The sequence below is a fragment of the Gorilla gorilla genome, chromosome 7 (genome assembly GCF_029281585.2).
Source record: "Gorilla gorilla gorilla isolate KB3781 chromosome 7, NHGRI_mGorGor1-v2.1_pri, whole genome shotgun sequence".
Taxonomy (NCBI): domain Eukaryota; kingdom Metazoa; phylum Chordata; class Mammalia; order Primates; family Hominidae; genus Gorilla; species Gorilla gorilla.
This window is the reverse complement of record NC_073231.2, coordinates 140,410,361-140,431,831: the sequence shown is the minus strand read 5'-3', so window position 1 is coordinate 140,431,831 and position 21,471 is coordinate 140,410,361. Positions and strand designations below refer to the sequence as shown.

General features: G+C 45.0%; 1 protein-coding gene across 3 annotated transcripts in view; it reads left to right on the top strand.

Annotated features, from left to right (window-relative positions):
* The window catches only part of ZFAT (zinc finger and AT-hook domain containing), a 233,381-nt gene that overhangs the window by 107,344 nt on the left and 104,566 nt on the right, over positions 1–21,471 (top strand). For all 3 annotated transcript variants that reach the window (XM_031014020.3, XM_055348046.2, XM_055348048.1), the window contains exons 6-9: positions 3,155–4,611; positions 5,418–5,650; positions 15,735–15,822; positions 17,695–17,844. In XM_031014020.3, coding sequence (XP_030869880.1) covers positions 3,155–4,611; positions 5,418–5,650; positions 15,735–15,822; positions 17,695–17,844 — 1,928 coding nt within the window. The remainder of the gene's footprint in view (positions 1–3,154; positions 4,612–5,417; positions 5,651–15,734; positions 15,823–17,694; positions 17,845–21,471) is intronic.

Below are 21,471 nucleotides of genomic sequence, written 5' to 3'. Positions count from 1 at the left end.
GCGCCGCTTCCTTTTCCTGGATGCCTTTCCTCCCTCTTGCTTAGTTAATGCTTATCTGTCCTTCAGCTTTCTGCTCAAATGTCTTGTCCTCAGAGAAGCCTTCCCTGTCCCTAGACCAAGTCAGTCTACCCTGACTGGACTCTCAGAGTGTCCGGCCGTTATCCTTCTCACAGGGAGCCTGATGGTCCTTGTCTGCTTACTTTTATATTTAGTACGTAGGCTGGCCTATGGCACTTTCTGGAAGGTGAGCTCCAGAGAGCAGGGCTGTGCTTGTTTTCATTCCCTTTTGTATCCTGAGTACCTGGAACACTTTTTTAAGGGAATGAATAAGTGAAGAAAGATAAACGTGCAAACAAACTGTACCTTCGAACAGCTTCCCATTCTTAACTGTTGTGGAAAATGAGCCATGAGCACCATCATCTAAATTTTGTATTCTTTCTTTTGGATAAATTCCCAGAAGTGGAATAACTGGATTAAGGAGTAGGACCTCTTAAAGTTCTGCTGGATTTCTTTTTTTTTTTTTTTTTTTTTTTTTGAGATGGGGTCTGGCTCTGTGGCTCTGTCTCCCGGGCTGGAGTGCAGTGGCGCGATCTCAGCTCACTGCAAGCTCCACCACCTGGGTTCACGCCATTCTCCCGCCTCAGCCTCCCAAGTAGCTGGGACTGCAGGCGCCCACCACCACACCCAGCTAATTTTTTGCATTTTTAGTAGAGACGGGGTTTCACCGTTAGCCAGGATGGTCTCAATCTCCTGACCTCGTGATCCGCCCTCCTCAGCCTCCCAAAGTGCTGGGATTACAGGCATGAGCCACTGCGCCTGCCTGGATTCCTTTGTAAAAGCAGTGGTGAGAGTACCTCTCTGACGAGGCAGCATTTGGAATAAAGTGACTTCATAGAACTCGCATGGGCATCGAAGCTCTGGCATCAGTTCACTGTCACAGTCAATGACTTGGACTTAAGGGTCAGATGGAGGCTGTGTAGCATCCTCATCAGACTCACTATCCTCGAGGGGAACCTGGGCACTAAGGGCTTTACCAGGTATTTGCCTAATAATACAAAAAGTCAGAGCAAAAGATTCTCCTAAGACCATTTAGATCTTGCAGTAGAGGAGAAAATATGCAAAGTCTTGATTTATTTATTTAATTAATGTTATGAATCCAGGGTTTCTTTCTTTGGCATTCTTTGTGCCAATAATATATATCACCTTCTGGATATCTTTGTCATTTGAGAAAGATCCAAATTACTTTCCTTAAATTAGCCTTGGGCTTAGCATGCAGGCATACTAGTAACTTCCAAATTTAAATATTGTAATTACATCATGTGGATTGTACCCTCTGGTATTTATGGACTGCAATCCATTTAAATATTTTAAATTTAAAGACAAGACCACCTGTGTTGTGGATAGTTTTATAACTATAGACTTTACAGTGAGAGTGGGTACAGTTGAATGGTAGCTGGTTAATAGCACTACGTGATTATTAGTATGTTTGAGGTCCTTTTTGGATAACCTGGACACATTGTCCAGAGAAAGCAGTTACGGCTGGAGAAGAAGCCTCATTTGCCTCCTTAGACTCATCTGTCAGTGCCTGTCCCTGGTGCCTATTGTGGTACTTTGGTGACTGTCATTTGCTGGTCTCAGAAACAAGGCTTGGCCATTCCAACAGCAATGGAAACCCCACACAGGGAGACTTCTTTGTGGTACAGTCACTCTGGGGTAGGGTTGCTGCGTGTCAGTGATTTCAGGCGGTAGAGAGGATAAGCATGCACGTGTAGGCTCTAGAGTCAGAGAGTCTTCCTAGATTCAAGTCCTGACTTCACCACTTACTAACTGTACAACATGGGGCAAATACTCAGTTTTCTCATCTGTAAAATGAGTATAACAATACAGTTGGGATTAAATACTTAGCATAGAGCTTATCATACTACACATACTCAATAATTATTAGCTGTTATTATTACCAACTCATTCAGCACACACATTAGTGAAAGAGACAGAATTCACGAGGCAGGCGGACCATGCTTTTGTTCTTCACCACATACATAAAATCTAACGCAGTGTCTGAAACACATTGGCAGGTGTTAACAAATGGTGGCCATTTATGAATAAATGGAATACAAAGTTAATAAACAGCAACCCTATTTTCCCCATCTGCGTTCTAAACCAACCATGATAGAGGAGGAGGAAGATGGAGAGCCACATGCCAGCTCTATTACTGACAGAGCTGTGGAGGAGAACAGTGTGGTACAAGTCAGCAGTAGCCTCCTGTTACTGCCTGCAGAATGAGACAGACTTTCTCTCCCACCCGCAGTCCTGGATTGCTCCGGCCAGGCTCACAGAGGCCCAGTTGGCTAAGTGCCCACTGTATCCCATGCTCACCCCAGGCAGGCACATCCTCACCAGAAATAGGCAGAGCTCAGCTCGTGACTTAGGTCCTGCTCTGAAGTCACCAGTCAAACACATTGGTTCTCTTTTCTTGGGAAGAAGTAAGGATGTGAAGAAAGGCCAGGGGTCATTCCCTAATGGTTGGCCCTCACATGGAAACTTGCAGAAAGGAAAAGAGTCACCCCCAACAGTTGGTTGAATGAATAGGCAAGTCTGGCTTAACCAAGCTATTGAAAAGATGGTTGCATCCAGTCTTATGCAGCAGACTGAATTCATTCCATTAAGACTAGTCCTGTTAAAATATCACAGAATCCACCTAGATCAGCTTGGAACACAGCTCATTATTATTGTGCGAGTTGTGGATGGCACACCTGTCCTTCCTCTTCCTTCTTCCTTCTCTTGCCTCCCTCTTTCCTTTTCTTGAAGCCCAGTCCAGACAGACATCTCTTCCTCAAGTTTTCTCAGCTATCCTAATCCAGGTTAGAGGTCTCTTTCCTTTTTTGTGGTGTGCATATTCCTATCAATACATACCACACTGTCATGCAAATATTTGCCAACCTGTCCTCCCTTCCCCAAGACTGTGAGCTCCTGAAGGACCACGGCACACACGAGCCCTCTGATCCTGTTTGTTGAGTGAGTGAATGCACCCATCCAGCGTCTGTCCAGTTTCGTTCACTTTTCAGCCTTTAGTGTTTGGTTTATGAAAAGGATGTAGAGTTCATGACGTACATTCAAGGTCTCCAGATGTAACCATGCTGTCATCTGTTTCTAGGCTAGGTCCCACTCAGCTCAAAATCTTCACTTGTGAATACTGCAACAAGGTCTTCAAGTTCAAGCACTCGCTGCAGGCCCACCTGAGGATCCACACCAATGAAAAGCCATACAAGTGCCCCCAGTGCAGCTATGCCAGTGCCATCAAGGCCAACCTCAACGTGCACCTGCGCAAGCACACTGGAGAGAAGTTCGCCTGCGACTATTGCTCCTTCACCTGCCTGAGCAAGGGCCACCTCAAGGTGCACATCGAGCGAGTGCACAAGAAGATCAAGCAGCACTGCCGATTCTGCAAGAAGAAGTACTCTGACGTCAAGAACCTCATCAAGCACATCCGAGACGCGCATGACCCACAGGACAAGAAGGTCAAAGAGGCCTTGGACGAGCTCTGCCTGATGACGAGGGAGGGCAAGCGGCAGCTGCTCTATGACTGCCACATCTGTGAGCGCAAGTTCAAGAACGAGCTGGACCGCGACCGCCATATGCTGGTCCACGGAGACAAGTGGCCTTTTGCCTGTGAGCTCTGTGGCCATGGGGCCACCAAGTACCAGGCGCTGGAGCTGCATGTCAGGAAGCACCCCTTCGTGTACGTCTGTGCCGTCTGCCGCAAGAAGTTCGTCAGCTCCATCAGGCTGCGCTCCCACATCAAAGAGGTGCACGGGGCTGCCCAGGAGGCCTTGGTCTTCACCAGTTCCATCAACCAGAGCTTCTGCCTCCTGGAGCCTGGTGGGGACATCCAGCAAGAAGCTCTGGGGGACCAGCTACAGCTAGTGGAAGAGGAGTTTGCCCTCCAGGGCGTGAATGCACTCAAGGAAAAGGCCTGTCCTGGGGACACTCAGCTGGAGGAGGGCCGGAAGGAGCCGGAGGCCCCTGGGGAAATGCCTGCCCCAGCTGTGCACCTGGCCTCCCCGCAGGCCGAAAGCACAGCCCTGCCACCCTGTGAGCTGGAAACCACCGTAGTCTCCTCCTCAGACCTGCATTCTCAAGAGGTGGTTTCAGATGATTTTTTGTTGAAAAATGATAGCTCCTCCGCAGAGGCTCATGCTGCTCCTGAGAAGCCCCCAGACATGCAGCACAGAAGCTCAGTCCAGACGCAAGGTGAAGTGATCACACTACTGCTGTCCAAGGCCCAGAGTGCTGGGTCAGATCATGAAAGCCAGGGCGCCCAGAGCCCCCTAGGGGAAGGGCAGAACATGGCTGTGCTTTCAGCTGGTGACCCAGGTTCCAGCAGGTGTCTCAGGTCAAACCCAGCTGAGGCCTCAGACCTCCTCCCTCCAGTAGCTGGTGGTGGGGACACCATCACACGTCAGCCTGACTCTTGCAAAGCTGCGCCTGAGCACCGGTCAGGCATCACCGCATTCATGAAGGTCCTGAACAGTTTACAGAAGAAGCAAATGAACACCAGCTTGTGTGAGCGGATCCGGAAGGTTTATGGAGACCTGGAGTGTGAATACTGTGGTAAGGAAAGGCAGTGCCGGTGCATGGCCCTGTCCACAACCATCACGCTGTGGTCACCTCGCATTTGACTTGAGCTCATGTCTGTTTGCCAAGAACACCTTCTAAGTGAGCCACCCTCCTCCATTGTAGATAGGAACTGTGACCCTGTGTGGCAGTTAGCGCTTGGAGTCTTGTGGAGGCAGCCGGGATGGCTGCACAGTTGACTGTGTTGGCCTGGTCAGGTGTGTGTGCTGAGGGTTACCCATGACCTCTACCAGAACTCTAACCAAGAAGAATCTTTCTTCTGGCACATGAAAAGTTTAAAGTTGAGCTTTAAATTGTGGCCAACTACTGTATCAGCCAAGAGAGGTTACAAAAGTGGCTGCAGCTCTCTGTAGGGAGGTCCCAAATAGCACCCTGCAACTCACAATGAAAGCATGGCTCCTGGAACTCCTGGGGAGCTGGTGGTCAGGATATAGAAAATCCAGCTCCAGACCTGCTGTCCCAGGTGGGCCAGTAGAACTTAGAGACTTGTAGATTTATGCATGTGTCATGGTATTTGGCACCATAACTGGTTCTCAGTAAACACTGGCTTCCTCCTCTCTGGGCCCTAACATCATGCAAAAAATAGTAGCACCCTTAATATTTGCAACCTCCCACCTTTGAAAAGTAATTTTCAGACAGAAATGTGGTGAAAAGTATGAAGGGTGACCCAGACAAGCACAAGAGGGAGATAAATATTGTAGATAAAAAATAATAATAATTAAAAAAATTCAAAATCAGTCAAAAAGAAAGTTCCTTGTTCTCATGTGAAAATATTTTTTTAGGCAAACTTTTTTGGTACCAAGTGCATTTTGATATGCATGTCCGCACCCACACCCGGGAACATCTGTATTATTGCTCTCAGTGTCATTATTCTTCCATCACCAAAAACTGCCTTAAACGCCACGTAATTCAGAAACACAGTAACATCTTGCTGAAGTGTCCCACCGACGGCTGTGACTACTCGACTCCAGATAAATATAAGCTACAGGCACATCTTAAAGTTCACACAGCACTGGTAAGTAGCAAGCCCAAGCGGCAGCCCCGTCTCCCCTGGGTGCTCATTGCTTTCTCAAGTTTATGCTTATATGTAGGTGTCTCCGCTGCAGGTCAGCCCTGAAAACATAGAGAGGTCCTTCTCCTTACACAGCTGTGCACGTGGCAGAGGCTTCCCAGGTTCCTTTCACAGCAAGAGTCTCTAATACGTTAAAAAAAGAGATTAGATGGAACAAACTGTTTCCTGTGCAAATTTTTTTAGCATCAGATAAAGTCTACAGAAGAAATATCTGTGGAGTAGAAGTAAAGTCAGAATTTCTCAAATGACATTTTAAAGAATAATTAATAGCAGAGATAACAGTAATAGCTCCTACTGAACGTGGTTGAGAGGTTGAATTAGATAATGCTGTACAGTGATGAGAACAGTATTTGGTTCAGAGTAAGAGCATAGTAGATGTTGATGACCACTGTTGTCACAGTTTCGTGTTATTTATTTTAGTCTCTGGGACAGAATGTCTTTGAAGCACGTTTATTTTAAAAAAGTGATATGTTAATTCAATATGCTGTTAATATTCACAAAGGTAAATTTCTTTAGGTCTTTGGTGGAGGATCTTGTAACACAATGAATGAATGTTTATTTTTGCAAATTCTAATCTAACTCAAGAGGCTGACATCTGAAAGTGATATGAGACTTCTTCAAGTTATAAAGGAAGCACATCTGGCCCCAGGTGTGGTTCTGTTTTAACTGAATGCCTTTTTATGCTACAGACAGCAAAAAGTGAAGCTTCGGACATTTGATATGCTACCATGGTTTCCTGGCATAAAAATCATAACAGTTTGTCACTAAGGGTAAAGTCAGGTGTTTGGGTGTGGTGAGTAGGTCAGAGCATGGGCTTTGGGGTTGGATACCTGGATTCAAACACTGTCTCCAACACTCTCAAAGGCCCTGTGGCCTTGGGCAAGTCACTTGTCTTCCCTGAGACCTGTATGAAATAGCCTTCTGTATAAGATACATGTTTTTAAAAAATCTATTTTATATACATCCACACACATATGCATATACACACATATACAGATGTGTATATACATGTATTTATACACGTGCTTATACACACCTACACACATACACTTATATGCACACACACACACACACACGTACAAGTACTCTAAAGAACTTGGCACAGTGCTTGTCATGTAATTGACTGTGTACCGGCTATCGCATGTCATTTGGCACTTCTCATTACACATTCTCTGTCCTTCCTTTTCTTTCTCTCTCTCTCTCTCTCTCTCTCTTTGAGTAGCATGTGAAGGCATTGTTGTTTGTAATTCTTCATGGAACTGCTGTTACATAGATACTGATTCCAGTACGCTATTATGGCCGGGAAAAGTGAGGTGGCAGAATTCATTAAAGTGATTTTGCCGGAAACTCATATGAAGTCGGGAGGGAGTGAAGCCAATATAAGAACAAGTTCTTCGGAGAAGCCTTTGAATATGGCAATAAAAACTAGGAAGCAGACTGCTGGGTTTTCACCCTGGCTCCCTGTTTACCACGTGTTTAGCCTTGGGAAAAGTCATGTGACCTATTTGCCTCAGTTTACCCATCCTTGGATGAGGATGAAGTGAGAGAATAGATGTAAATGTCTTAGAACAGTGCCTGGCATGGAGCAAGCACTGTGTGTCATGGACTGTTATCATTATTGATTCTACTTCTCCTTTTGGAACTTGCTGCTCTGGATTTAGAGATTTTGAAACATAGGCTGAAAAAATGACAAGAAAAGGGAAGTTGTAAGTGAGCTTTACCACCTGGGACTGTATGTATTTTTCCACGCCCAAATCTTGCCTGCCTGTTGTGAGGGACCCATGGTTCAGCCCAGTGATTTTCTTACCCCAGCTGCTGATGCCCGGCCTCCTGGCCACATCCTTGGGCCTCATGATCAGTGGGGGAGTGTCAGGAATGTGCACTGAGATCTTTGGCCCCAGTCACATCTGCCTTCATTCTTCTTAATAAACCAGCATTTAAAGAGGTTTCTCTTTTCAACTTTCTATGGTTATGAATCTTCCTTCTGAGAGGCTTATCTCTTCAATGTGAACATGTAGGATGGCATCTGGGGAAATACATGTTGGGGGAAAGGGAAGGAACAGCTGCTGTCTTTATCCTGTGGGTCAGCTCCTTGTGCAGTCTTAATTCTCATATTACTTCTGGGAGTTGGAGTATTTCCTCCACTGGGCAGATTAGGGGCCTGGCATTACAGAGTCGTTTGGTAACTTGCTCATGGTCATGCCATTGGTAAGGGACAGAGACAGAATTCAAGGCCACATTCTCACCACTGCCCGGGGTTGCCCATTTTGTTGTAGTTGGTCATTAACAGCAACCACATGGTTCTTGGTAGGTCTCTTGGACACTTGTCCATCATCTGAAGGAATGTGGTTGAGGCAGATGTTGTGCCGTGAGGGCAGGGATTGTACTGATTCTTTCTGTGCTGTTAAGTGGCAGTTGTGCTTTATGCTACGATAATAAAATTTCTATGCAACTAACTGCAGGAGAAGAGCAGTGTGCTGAATAAGGGGGTGTGACTCAGTTGACCTTATAAAAAAGATATGCTAGCCTGCTTCTCATTAGCTCTCACGTTTTCTTAGAAGTTGTAAGTTTAACTTCAATCTTTTCCCTCACTGATATTTGCAGTTCTTCCAGCTGAAACGCTTTTAAAGGTGAATATGTTGCCGCTGCTTCCAAAGCCAGCCAGCGCTGGCTGGAGACCCCCTCCTCTACGTGTCAGGCATTGAGATTTTCAAGTGAGATCTGGTCCCTGCCTTCAGGGTGCTCTTGGTTTTGTGAAGGGGGAGCTAAACAATAAACAGTAATGGCAAAATGGCAACGTGAGAGGGACAGTGACGTCAATATAACAATGTACTCTCCGCCCAAAAAAAATTTGCCTGGAAAGGGCCTGGGAGGAAGGGTTCTGAGGGCTGTCTGGAGGAAGGGGTTCTGAGGTTATGAGTAGATTTGGGCCAGGAAAGAGAGTGAGGAGGAAATTCCCAGCAGAGTCAACAGCACAAACCAAGGGGAAGCTTTTTGTATTTACTCCAGGTTATTGAATTACTGAACATTTTCCATGAAGCAGGTGGACCATATTGCCAACATAGTAAGATAGCATGATTTATGAAAACAGGTTCCAGGATTTTTAGTTTAGACATTTGTCTTTTGAGCCTGCAAATTATTTTTGTAATGAAGCCAAGGGTACCAAGAAAATGTTGACGCAGTACAAAAAAAAAAAAATCTGCTTTCCCTTAATGAAGACTCTTTTGATCTGATAATAAAGTTGCTATTGCAAAGTGTTTTAAATAGAATTCCGTATTTTCAAGGACAGTTAACGTGGATTTTTTTTGGTAACAGCTTTACTTTATCAAGATATATTTTACATAGCATACAATTTGCTCATTAAAGTGTGAAATCAAATTTTTTTTTTAGTATATTCATGGAGTTGTGCAATTATCACCACAGCTAATTTCAGAGCTTTTTCATCATCCCATAAAGGAACCTGGTACCCATCAGCTGCCATCCCTTGTTCCCCTCCCTGAGCCCTAGGCAGCTACTAATCTACTCTCTATATCTGTGGATTTGCCTGTTCTTTCTTTCATATGAAATTTCTTTCATTTCATATGAAAGAAATCATAAAATGTGTATATTCAATACAGTCTTTTGTGACTCATTTCTGTCACTTAATTCATCTATGGTTTCCTTTTTACAGCTGAATAATATTCCATTGCATGGATACACTGCATTTCATCAGTTGATGGCATTTTTTTAGTGGTAATTTCACCAAGACAGTACCTCCCAACTACAGAGTGTTTTAAATCCACAGGATTCAATCTAATTCTTTGTGAAATCACCTAAGAAAGCATGGAGGTTAATTCTAGGAGGTTAAGTATTAACCTTTCCTTAAAAGGGTTTTCAAAAATGATGAAGCATCTAAGAAAAATTCTGAAGCATCTAAGAAAAATTCTGAAGCATCTAAGAAAAATTATTTTATTCACCACCCACCAGTATTTAGCTGTGTCATTGTCACTGTTTTGACACCTGTACCATTATTGCTGCCATGAAATGGATAAAGCTGGGAATTTGAAGTTACAGGACAGGGTTCTGGCTCTACGTCTGTGGACTGTGCAGACTGCTTGGTCTTTATTTCCCCTTACCTGAAAGTGGAGTGAAAAATACTTCCCTGCTTTCTCTGGATGGTGGCAATGCTCCAGTGGGATAGCGTGATTGTGCTTTGTGATGTGAAAGTGCCTTATGGATGTCCATGTGGTTGATCTTAGGACTGTGATCATGGCAGGGTCTATCTAGGTCAGGAGAATGGTGCTGTTCTGATCAGGAAAGGCATGGGACCTGGGGCGAGACCTTGCACCATCGTGGGGCTTGGTTTCCTTACCTGTGACCCTGGAGATGGAAGCAGGTATTATAATTCTGGCTGCCTGGCCTTCTGCATTAGTTTCGGTGTTTACTGCTTTCAGCACAGATTCCCATGAAGAGCAGAAACGAAGGAGATTAAAAGTAGCCATCTCTCCCACCTGCCCTTCAAGTGGGCCCATATCCAAGTTCTTTCCAGTTGCAACAGGACTGTAGGATAATCTGGCTGAGTCCCTGTTTCTGTGACTCTTACAGCCATTTATTAGCCAAGGATAAACTTAATGATTGGAAAGAATGTATACATTTAACAAAGTTTCTTCCCACTACCTCCTTCTTCCAATTAGTAACTAGATAATGTCAACTTACAGTCAAAGATGTCTTGGCATTGAGGAAATATGGGGACCTAGTCAAGAGAGTTAGTCAGTGACATTTCTGGAGCAAATCCACTTTTAACAGCATTGTGCAAACTTTATAAAGGGGGCACTTGAGACGATTTTAGTAGGATGAGAGGAGGCTTTAGGTTCTGATGTGCCTGAGTTCAGCCCCGTATCTGTCTCTGTGATCTGGGGCAAATCCTTAGCCTCCTTGAGCCTCAGTTTTCTCATCTATAAAAATGGAGATAAAAAGTACTTTCCTCTGCCTCTTTGGGCTGTGAGGACTGCATTAGAAAATATATACTGTACAGAACACCCAAGTCAGCATTCTCTCTCTGTCTCTCAAAAAAAAAGATCCATTAGAAGGTTGTGAAATCAGTTTAGTGATTCACAGCTAGGATATCTTATTAATGAAACAGAATAAAATAAAATAGAACTTGTCAGCATTATTCACCTGTACCAACGGTAAGTATTATTTTCAGAGACCTTTGTTTCAGCGTTTAAATGTTTATCTGTCAGTGTGTGTGCATGAATGTGCTGGGTGTTGCTGTCAGATGGGTGACCCCTGTGGGTCTCCTTAAATACATATTTAGTGGCCTAAATCACATAATTCATGACCTCCTCAGTCAGAGTCTCATGGGGATAACTGTTATGAATGACATTCCTGGGCTCCTGCCTCCACCATAATTTGAGGTGGGATCTGAGAATCTGTTATTTAAAGTTCCTTCTGACACAAAAGTGTGAGGCAGCAGGAAGTGCAGCATCTGGCAGATGTTTATGATATACCAGTTTATTCTGTTTATTTCTGGCCTGTGTTGCTTCTCAGAGAACCTCAAAGATACCTGATGCTAAGGGTCTTGTAGCAGTTACAGTCTGAGCTTGGGAGTTGGTAAGTTTGATGTTACTTTCTGACTCTGGGACTTAGAAGTGGTGTGGCTCCATAACCTAACAAATCCCCTGGAAATGAAGACAACAGGACCCACCTCCATGGGAATTTAGCGAGATGATGTTCGTAAGGGACACGGCGTATAGGGAGGGGCCTGTCCAGAGTAATTCATCCTTCTAATCCTCCTTTTTAGTAGGAGGAGGAGAAGGAAGAAGAGGAATAGTAATAGTGATTGGCGGTGGTGCATCTATTGAGTCTGATGGTCTCTCAACAAATGTTTAGAATACTTAACCTTTGTCATTGAGAAGTGCATAGTCTTTCTTTGGCTATCAAGGTACACATATTCAAAAGAAATCTTACATGTACTTTCTGGAGATAAGCTAAAATAATATATTGCCAACAAAGCACTGAGAAGGTAGACGAAGCTACTTTCAATCTCCTTCTGGAAATAAATGGGTACACCCGGTCAGTATGTGTACTTTTAAAGTAGAGGAAATGTTATTTAATTAAAATGATTGCACATAATGTTTTCCCTTCCCAAGAGCTATAAGAAAATGGTCTTTTCTTACTTGATCACAAAACAAGTTTGTTTCTGTGTTGCTCCATTTAGGTGTTTTATCCACTGTCCAGGAAACCTCAGGCTACCAGAGCAAGTTGTGTATAGAACAGCTTCATTTCAGCAAAAACTGAGATTCTAAATTGAAAGGGCATCACATGGCAAAACAGAACTATTTCCAGTGGAAAGGAAAACCCTTGAGTTGAAATCCCAAATCGAGCACGTTTCTGGCTCTCTTCTAACTTGTTCAAATCAGTTGCAATTTCAGCATCACTTTTCCTGTGCTTTGCTGCACTTTCTGCAGACATCCTCACTGATGGTTGGGTTCCACATGTTGACACATCTCTTTCTTGATGAGCATTCGAGCGCCTGAGAGTCTCACACCTCTTCCTCATTGCAGCGCCTGACACATAACAGGGGCCCTGTAGCAGTTGAGGAATGAATGAGTGAGTCCATGGAGGAAAGCACATGCCATAACTGTGGCCTTTATTCCTGAGAAATGGTTGAGTAGAAACCCCCACCTTTGTTTTTTAAAGCACTTGCCTCTAAGGCATAGACCAGATGAGGTTTGCCCGGAGCAGAGAGCTGGGCTGTGAGCCTCAGGCTTGGGGCTGACCCTGCACCCCAGGCCATGCTGCAGCTTCGTGCAGCGTCTCCCTTCTTTCAAAGGGTTCTGATTGCTTTGAAGGCCATTTCCGTCAGAGCAAACAGACTCCAAAAGCTGGGCTCTCCTACCGTCATTAAGGCATGGGTCTCTCAGACTCTCCATCTCTGCTGGGAGCTCTTTTAACCACCACTCTTTTTAAGTTTGCTGTGTCAGTCTGAATTTTCATCTCTGGTATGGAACTGAGGTTTTGAAAAAGAAGTAAATGAGTCCTAAGAGTTCCCCCCACCACCCCCACCCAGTACACTTTACCACCATCTGTGTCCTTCTGACAGTCTTCAAAGGCATCAAAAAATAAGGGCCCCTGATAAGCTCTGAGATAAATTGCTTTCTGACTATCAGAGATTAAAAGAAAAAAAATCAAATAGCAGAGGCTCAGGGGAGATCACCGTAAACTCCTGCAAAGCCGTTCTGAACGCCTCCATCAACTCTGATGATGCGGGCACCGAGAGGCAGCCAGGGGTGGTGGAGGTCTCCTCCAGGATGCCCGCCTGACCCGGGGCATCTCACCCAAGGCCAAGGGCAGAGGAGGACAGTGACAGGAGTGCTCTGAGGAGGCCTGAGCCTGTGGTGTAGCCTGTGTGGGGATCTGTGGCATTGCCTGGCCAGAAAACTCAGGACAGTTTCTTAAGTGGTGCCTGGATCCCTTGGACATGTGTGGTTGGCTGTCATTGCTTGGTATTCAGATGTTTGGTGGGAAATGCATCGAAACCATTTGGTTGTTCAGAAGGACTTTTGGTTGGTTTGGTTTGGTTTTGGTTTTTAATGTAAAGTACACTTTTTCTAAGTGTACGCTGGGGAACACCAAAGGAGGTGGAGGGTGCTCCTTCAGATCCCGCTCTCGGAGACTCCCAGGGAATATTAGCCCATGAGAAGGGCTGCTGTCTCAGGCTGAGTTGCATGATAGCAATGTGGAAACCACAGCAGCAAAGTCTTTCAGATTTATTGAGCACTCACTGTAGGAGAGGCTCCATTCTAAACACTCTATGTCTTTTTCATCTCCCTTATCCTTCCTGTGACCCTGTGAAGGAGGCATTGTTTTTTATTTCCATTTTACAGATGATGAAACGGAGGCACTGAGAGGTTAAATCATTTGCGCAAAGTTCCACAGCTAACAAGGGGCAAAACCAAGATTTGAACCCAGGGGCTCTGAGCCCTGAACCTGTTCTGCTAGTCAGGGTCTCATAAGAGCAAGAGCTCTGGAGTCCAGCTCTGCCCTCGGTGTAGTGTGAACCTTGGGCAAGTTTCTAAAGGCCTCATAGGATATGGTAATGTAAAGCACTTTGCATCCAGTGAGTTCTTAAGAAGTGATAGCTCTTGTGCTTTTTATTATTTAGAGTAGGAGTAGACTGCCCGGTGGGGAGCACAGTGAGGAGAGCATTCATCACACAAGGCGTGGAACACACTTGGTGCCTTGGGGAGCTCACAGTAGGGGCTCCACAAGTAGAGGGAATTAGTCCTTCTGTAAATCCAAGTGAGCGTGGAGTGGATTAACTTCCCCCAAAACACACACAGCCCAAAACATTTCCTTGCAGTGGTAGTTCTGAATTTTTTGTTTTTACTTTTTATTCAGCTATCTGCGCAGAGTCCTCCCTACCAGGGTTTGGCTCTCTGTAAGCTGTGGGCTTGGTAAGCTTGGCAATCAAAGTGCCACATGCTGGTGGTATAAACAGCAGATATTTACTGTCACACTGTCCTGGAGAGCAGAAGGCAGAGGTCAAGGTGTTGGCAGGGCCGCTTCCTCCTGAGGGCTGTGGGGGAGGATGTGGTCCGTGCCTCTCTCTGAGCTTCAGGTGATTTGCTCTCTGTCTTTGGCATTTCTTGGCTGGCAGATGCATTGCTCTGGTCTCTGCCTTCATCTGCACATGGTGTTCTCCCTGCATGCAGCTCTGTGTTCAAATTTCCTCTTTTTATAAGGACACCAGTCACATTGGATGAGGGCCCACCCTAGTGACCTCATTTTAACTGGATTACCTCTGTAAAGACCCTATCTCCAAATAAGGTCACATTCTGAGGTATTGGAGGTTAGGACTCCAACATATGATTTTTTAGGGGATAGAATTCAACCAATACCACCCACTCTAGGGGACAAGAGTGATATGAAATCGCCCTCAAGTGAGCGCTGAGAGCAAAGGGAGGTGAGCAAAAGCCATAGCTTGGTAATTCACAAAAGCTTCTTCCTAATTGAGAATGTTACACCATGGTGGCCCTGGCTGTGAAGCTGCAGCAATGCAGGATGAACAACCTATCTGCAGCCCCAGTGGGACACCGAGGGGCAGGAGGCATCCTGGGTGGGCGTCCGCACACTCTACTTCCAACACTGGCTCCTCTTCTCAGACTTTGGGCTTATCTCCTGGGCCTTGTTTTCTTAATCTGTAACATGAGCATGAACTGTGCCTATCTTTTGTGAGTGGTTGTGAGTCTCAATAAAATCACTTGCCATGCAATCCCTGCATTGAGTGCTGGCGGATGTAATATGCTCTTGGGTTGTAGAGTAGCACTGGTCTGTGTGGTAGACCCGCAGCCTTGAGGTTGATTACCACCCACCTCCACAGAACTCTCCCCTCTAAGTCCCATCCCTTCCTTCTGAAATGGAGCTGATGCCATTCCCCCATTCCCCTACTCTCGAGCTCCCCAGGCTGTGCAGTGCCAGGTAGAGGGTGTATGTATGTGCTTGGAAGGATGTACTTTGTCTGGTTTTGATGAAGCTGATGATAATGATGGTGCTGATGAGAATGCTAGTGTTGATGATGGTGAGGGGGGTCGTGGTGATGTTGATGGTGGTGGTGGTGGTGGTGATGGTGGCAGTGCTGGTTGTGGTGGTGACTGTTGATAGTGCTGGTGGTGGTGGTGATGGTGGTGGTGGCGGTGGTGGTAATGGTGATGGTGGTCGTGGTGTTGTTGATGGTGGTGGTGGTGGTGTTGGTTGTGGTGGTGTTGGTTGTGGTGGTGGTGATGACTATTGATAGTGCTGGTGGTGGTGATGATGATGGTGATGATGGTGGTAGTGGTGATGGTGGTGATGACTGTTGATAGTGCTAGTGGTGGTGATGGTGGTATTGATGATGGTGATGTGATGGTGGTGGTGGTGATGACAGTTGATAGTGTGAGTGGTAGTGGTGGTGGTGGTGGGTGATGATGGTGATGATGATGGTTATTTTTTACAGACCACAGATTTAAATGAGAAAGTCAACTGATTATGTTCTCTTTCTATTAAGGACAAAAGGAGTTATTCTTGTCCTGTTTGTGAAAAGTCTTTTTCAGAGGATCGATTGATAAAGTCACATATCAAGACCAACCATCCTGGTAAGGTTGTGCATTTTGGAGTGGAAGATTAATGTTAAAAATGCTTATGTTTATTTTAAAACAATGTTTTACATTAACTGCACTATATAGAAATAAAAAGGGATGAAGCTGTGAATATATTCATGGGAAACAAACATCTTTATTCGACGCTGGGAAGTTGATGTAATTATTTATTTCCTTTTGTTCTTTTATCTGGTCTTCAGATGCATCAACCCTCACCCCTGCAATTTCAGTGATACCCTCTGCCCCTTTTAATGGGAACTTTGCATGCCTTTGGATGGGTCGCATATGAGGCAGGGCTGTTGTCATAAGCTTGTGTTACCCAGAGTGGTGGTTTGTAAGGGGTGTTGGCTCCTGCCCAGGCTGAAGAGCATCCTTGAGTTGGAGAAACCATTACCATGGGTATTCTCATATTCCACACTGCTCAGGTGCATGAGGCACCAGCTACCTGGGTGTTCATACCTTGTCATTTCTGTTCGTGCCACCTGGAACATTTTCCCTTTTGCCCTGCCTGGTTAATTCCTGTTCATTCTTTGCATTCTTCCTCAGAGCCCTGCCTCTGGGGAGGCTTTTGTAGCTTCCAGCCTGGCCGAGGGTCCACCCCCCACCCCTGCTAACGTCACACAGGGCGCACTGACCGCTGTGCTCAAGTCACTGTGACTCTCCAGCAACTCCCATGGGCTCCCTGAGTCGGGGCTTTTCCCGCCTCATCTCCAGTGCCTCTACAGGCAGGCCCAAGAAAGCAGACAAGTGTATTGTGTGTTTTATGAGGGAGTAACAGGTACTTCTTCTAAATGTGCCTCTCCCTTCGTACATGTCTCTTTTTTCCTGTTCTTTATTTTGTATTTGCTCTTGGTATAAGGGAACTGACTCACTGATTATAAATGTAGGAAGATAAAGAAATAATAGAAGGGCACTAACACTCATGTTTCAGCTGGGAATGGACAGAGTTGCGAGGCCTTCGTCTGTGTGGGCTATGTGCTTCTCTGAAGGCCCAGCTCTGTCCTTCTCATGTTAACTCATGTCCTAAGTGGCATGGGATCCAATGTGAGCCAAAGTTATTCTTAAAATAGCTAGCCTTTGCTGATGAGCAGATGTAAGACGTTATTTTGTTATTATTTTAAGCTTTTTATTCCAGAAAATCCCAAAATACAAGAGCACACAGAACAATGCCAGGAACCTCCTGTATCTGTCACTTAGCTTCCACAGTTATCCACATTTTGTCAAACTCTTTTTCATGTATCTACCACACACACTTTTCTTCTTCTAGGATATTTTAAAGTATATTCCAGACAGCATGTAATTCCTCCATAAAAACGTTTAAAATGCATCTCCAAATAATAAGGATTGCTTTCAACATAACCACCATGTTACCAGTAAAGCAAATAGGATCAACTGTCATTCATTATTGCCACCTATTATCAGTCTGTTTAAAATTTCCCCAATTTCCCCAAGATTTTTCTTTTTAACTGTTGGTTCGCTTGAACCGGCATCCATGCATTTGCATCTAGTGGTTTAGTTCGTTATGTTTCTGTTTCTTGTTTTCTCTAGTGTCCCGCTGTGCTTTTTTCCATGACATTGACTTATGGGGGAAACTGAGTCACTTTTCCTTTAGACAGTTTCACTTTCTGCATTTGTGTGGTAATTGCCTTGTGATGTTGCTTCTCCATTCCCCATACATGATGTTAACAGATACTGAGATCTGAGACTCGATTTGGTTCTGGTTTAACTTTTTAGGTGAAAATCCTGTCTCTGGACACCATGAGGCACACCTTGATTCCTCCTGCGGGTGCTGCTTAGCAATGAGGTTTATTTATGTGTAACTTCCCCTGAGGTGCTCTGACTCCTTTTGACATCCTGCTTTTCTTCTAGAGGTCTCCATGAGCACCATTTCTGAGGTTCTCGGGAGGAGGGTTCAGCTGAAAGGGCTAATTGGAAAGAGAGCCATGAAATGCCCATATTGTGACTTTTATTTCATGAAGAATGGCTCAGACCTTCAGCGTCATATTTGGGCTCATGAAGGTGAGTATTCATCTTTCCAAATTGGGCACCTTTCTAACTTTGTGCTTCCATCCTTCATTTTGGGAGTACATTAAGAGGAAGCCGTATCTTCACATCCCTGCTGTTAGAATTTCCTTAGCACACTGAGAGGTGTGTCCATCAATCAGCTACAAACAGTAATTTAAACCATTACTTAATTAGTTGCAATTGCAATGAATAGAGGTGTGCACTCCTTCATAGGTCTCATTGCAATTGTAGTGAAATAAATCACCATGACTCTTCTGCTGGAAAGTAGGTACCTTGAGAACAGGAGCACCGGAGACTTATTCATGGCAGGAACTCCAGTGCCCACCCTGTGCCCTGTGCATAGCAGGTTTTCCAGAACTGTTGGTATTATGAATGAAGGAAGGAGGGCAGCAAGTAGTTCTCCCATTCCAGCAGTTTGGAGTGTTACCATTCAGGCTATGGAGAAGGAATTCAGAAGGTGGAAGGGCAGAATGGAGATGAGGGAATGGAGAGAAGAAGGTAGGCTGTGCTTTTGGGTTGCTTGCCTGTGAAGGGAAGTGTGGGGCCACTCTCAGGGCTTTGGGAAGTTGGAAGTGAAGATTCTACTAGGGCAACAGACCGTCAACTTTGTTTTCTCCCCCTGGATAAGGACATGGCCCTCCTGGGGATTAGGGTAGGAGCCAAGTGGCCAGGGAAAGCCCTTCCAGACACCTGCATCAGGTCCCTGCCTGTTAGTTAGGAACCTGGAATGCTGCAGATAGGAAAACAAGAGTAGAGGGGGATGAAGGATGAAGTATTTTCTATAATATGGGATAAAATGACCTATTTATAGGTCCCAGGGAAGGAACTATTAGGGAGAGAGAGACCAGTGGTTCAGTAATGAGAATCGTAACTGACAGATTGGGAACCCGGAGAAGGCAGAAGGAGTTGAGATAAATTCCAAGGTTGGAAGTTACTTTTTTGTTTACCAGCATATAATGAACACTCCATCTCCAGAGGGCCATTCCGAGAAGGCAGAATCCTTTGTAGAAGGCAGTCACAGTGTTGGGGTGCCTATGGACTGGGTGCTTTGTGTCAAATGTTCACTCCTGGTACAAACAACCCAGGTGTGGAGAGGAGAGTGATGGTCACATTGTAGGTACTATTGCCCCTTCTGAAAGCCAAGTGATGGGAACAGGTTTATGATGCATGTGGACACCAAAGTGCAAATGCTAATGGCAGTCCTATGCCCTGAGCACTCTAAGAGTGACCTAAACAGATGCCAGTGCTCAGTGTTTGACTCACGTTATTGGAGTCAGTATTCTCAACAACCTTAAAGGCAGATGCTGTTACCATCCCCATTTTACCAATGAGGAAAATGAGGCTTAGAGAGGTGAAGTAATTTGCCCAAGGTCACACAGTTAACAAGTGGCGGAACTGGGATTTGAACCAATGCCATCTGATTCCAAAACCCTTGCTCTTCTCTTCTGAACTGACTTGTTTCAGAAGGAGGAGGCACCTCCTACACTGAGACAGGAGTGAAGGGGGTGAGGGTGGTAGCAGGTACGTGTATATACACGTGTTGTTTCTTTGTTATGAAGTTGAAGGCATTCGTAGCCGATGGTCACAGTTGGCTCAGCAAAGAATGCCAAGAAGGCAGGCTTGGAATGGCATTCATGGGAATCAGCAGGGAGCTGACCCTGATGGAAGCACAGAGGGCCCAGCAGAGGCTGGAGACCATGGGCTTATAAAGGCATCAAACTGTAATTGTACTCACATGAGAAGAAGTGAGAGGACTGGGTTCAAATCCCACCCTCACCATGTATGATGGACAAATAATTCCATCTCTCGAAACTCAGTTTGTTTATCTGTAATGTGTCTGCTTTGGGATTTGTTAGAAGGATCAACGAGATAATTTATGTAAAGCCCTCAGTAGAAGGCTTAGCACATATTGGGTACTTAATACATGGCTGATGCTGTTGTGTTAAGTAAATACTTGTGATGATGCAGTAATGTTGCATATTTGCCATTTGAAAGTAATCTAATATTTTTAGCGACTTCAGAATTGATAAAGATTCAGAAAGCGAAAGGCTGCTGTATCCTGGCATCTTTTTTTCCCTCTCTAATTTATGACTTTCTCTGTAATGAAGGAATCACAAAGGAAACAGGATATCAGTACACACACCATACATTGGAGTTCTTTGGAATTGATCCCCTGTACCATAAAATATCCCTTGTCTCCGTTTACTCTCAAAACATAGGGCAAGAAAAACAAATTTAAAAACCCAAAAAATTAAATTGAAAAAAGAAAGAAAAACAGAAAACACAGGTATTGACTGTAGTCACAGAAATTAGCCATTTGTGTAGAATTTTGTGCATACCTGTGACATTAGTTGCTTAGAGGACCTGCAACTTTGTTCAAGGTTTCCTAATAGTCAAGCAATGGACCTGGGACCCATCCACTACAGCAGTTCTAAACACTGGCTCTTAGGGGAGAATTTAGAGTAGACAGTGTCTTGGTATATCGCCTTGGGGTGAATGCCATGTTGTGGATGATCTGGAGATCCACAGCTAGTTAACCTGCACCATCTCATTTTCCACGACCGTATGTCACAGAGTCCACGGAAGTGCAGAGCTGTTTAGGTGACTCCCCAGGGTTCCACAGCCGGCCCGTGGGTGGGCAAAGATGTTAATGGAAATATGTATACTTCAGTCTCTGTGTTGCTTTGCTTGGTTCTTCTCCTTCCAGTCATAATGAGGAACAGATATTAGGAATTTGGCTTCTCCAGGACTGGGAGACAGTGCATGTCTTCATTTTGGAGTTCTTTGAATGTTTTAGAAAAACACCAGGTCAAATAGTGCCTGAGTATATTCAACTGTTCACACATTTATAAAGGATCTAAAGACAGCAGGGATGCACCATGTTCCCTCTTTGTATGGTTTGTGTGGGCTTCTCCTCTGTGGTTGTGGTAGTTCTGAGCCATCTGTAGCTTTGACTCAGGGTTGAAATGCCTGCTGAGGGTAATGTGAGATACAGAAAGATGCTGCTTGACCCAGGCTATCACCACAGCTGTGGCCCTGCTCTTGTGAGAGTGTGTTGTAAATGACCAACCCAGAACGAGGGATCTGGTGCTCTGAAGACTTCGTGGGAAGTGACTCCTGGTCCTGTCATTTTACAGAGATGAGAACTATGACCCAAACATAAGTTCAAGGGCACACAGCCTGTTGACACTTATGGTTAGATTATTACTTCATCTCTAGAAACCCAGACCAGAGCTGGACTTTGCGTGGGCCCTAAGGCACATCAGACCCCAATGTGCAACTCAGCTCTGCGCCCCTGGACATTGCCCTCAACCTCTTTAAGCGTTGGTTTCCTCAACTGCAAAGTCATAGGTAGTGTAGATAATGGGTGAAAACGTTTGGCTTACTACTAAAAATTGTCTGCTTCATTACTGTGTGCAGGTTTGTTCCCCGCCCTCTTTCCCCTTCCCCTGGCCCCAGCCCCTGTCCCTATAGCACATCACACAATATTGTAACGGCTTGTTTACCTGTCTGCATCTCCCACCGGACAGTGAAGGCTGGGATTCACTCTTCTCTATGAAATTTCCTACTATGAAAATAGGTCCTCAGTAGACACTTGGTGAATGAAGGAGTGGTGAATGC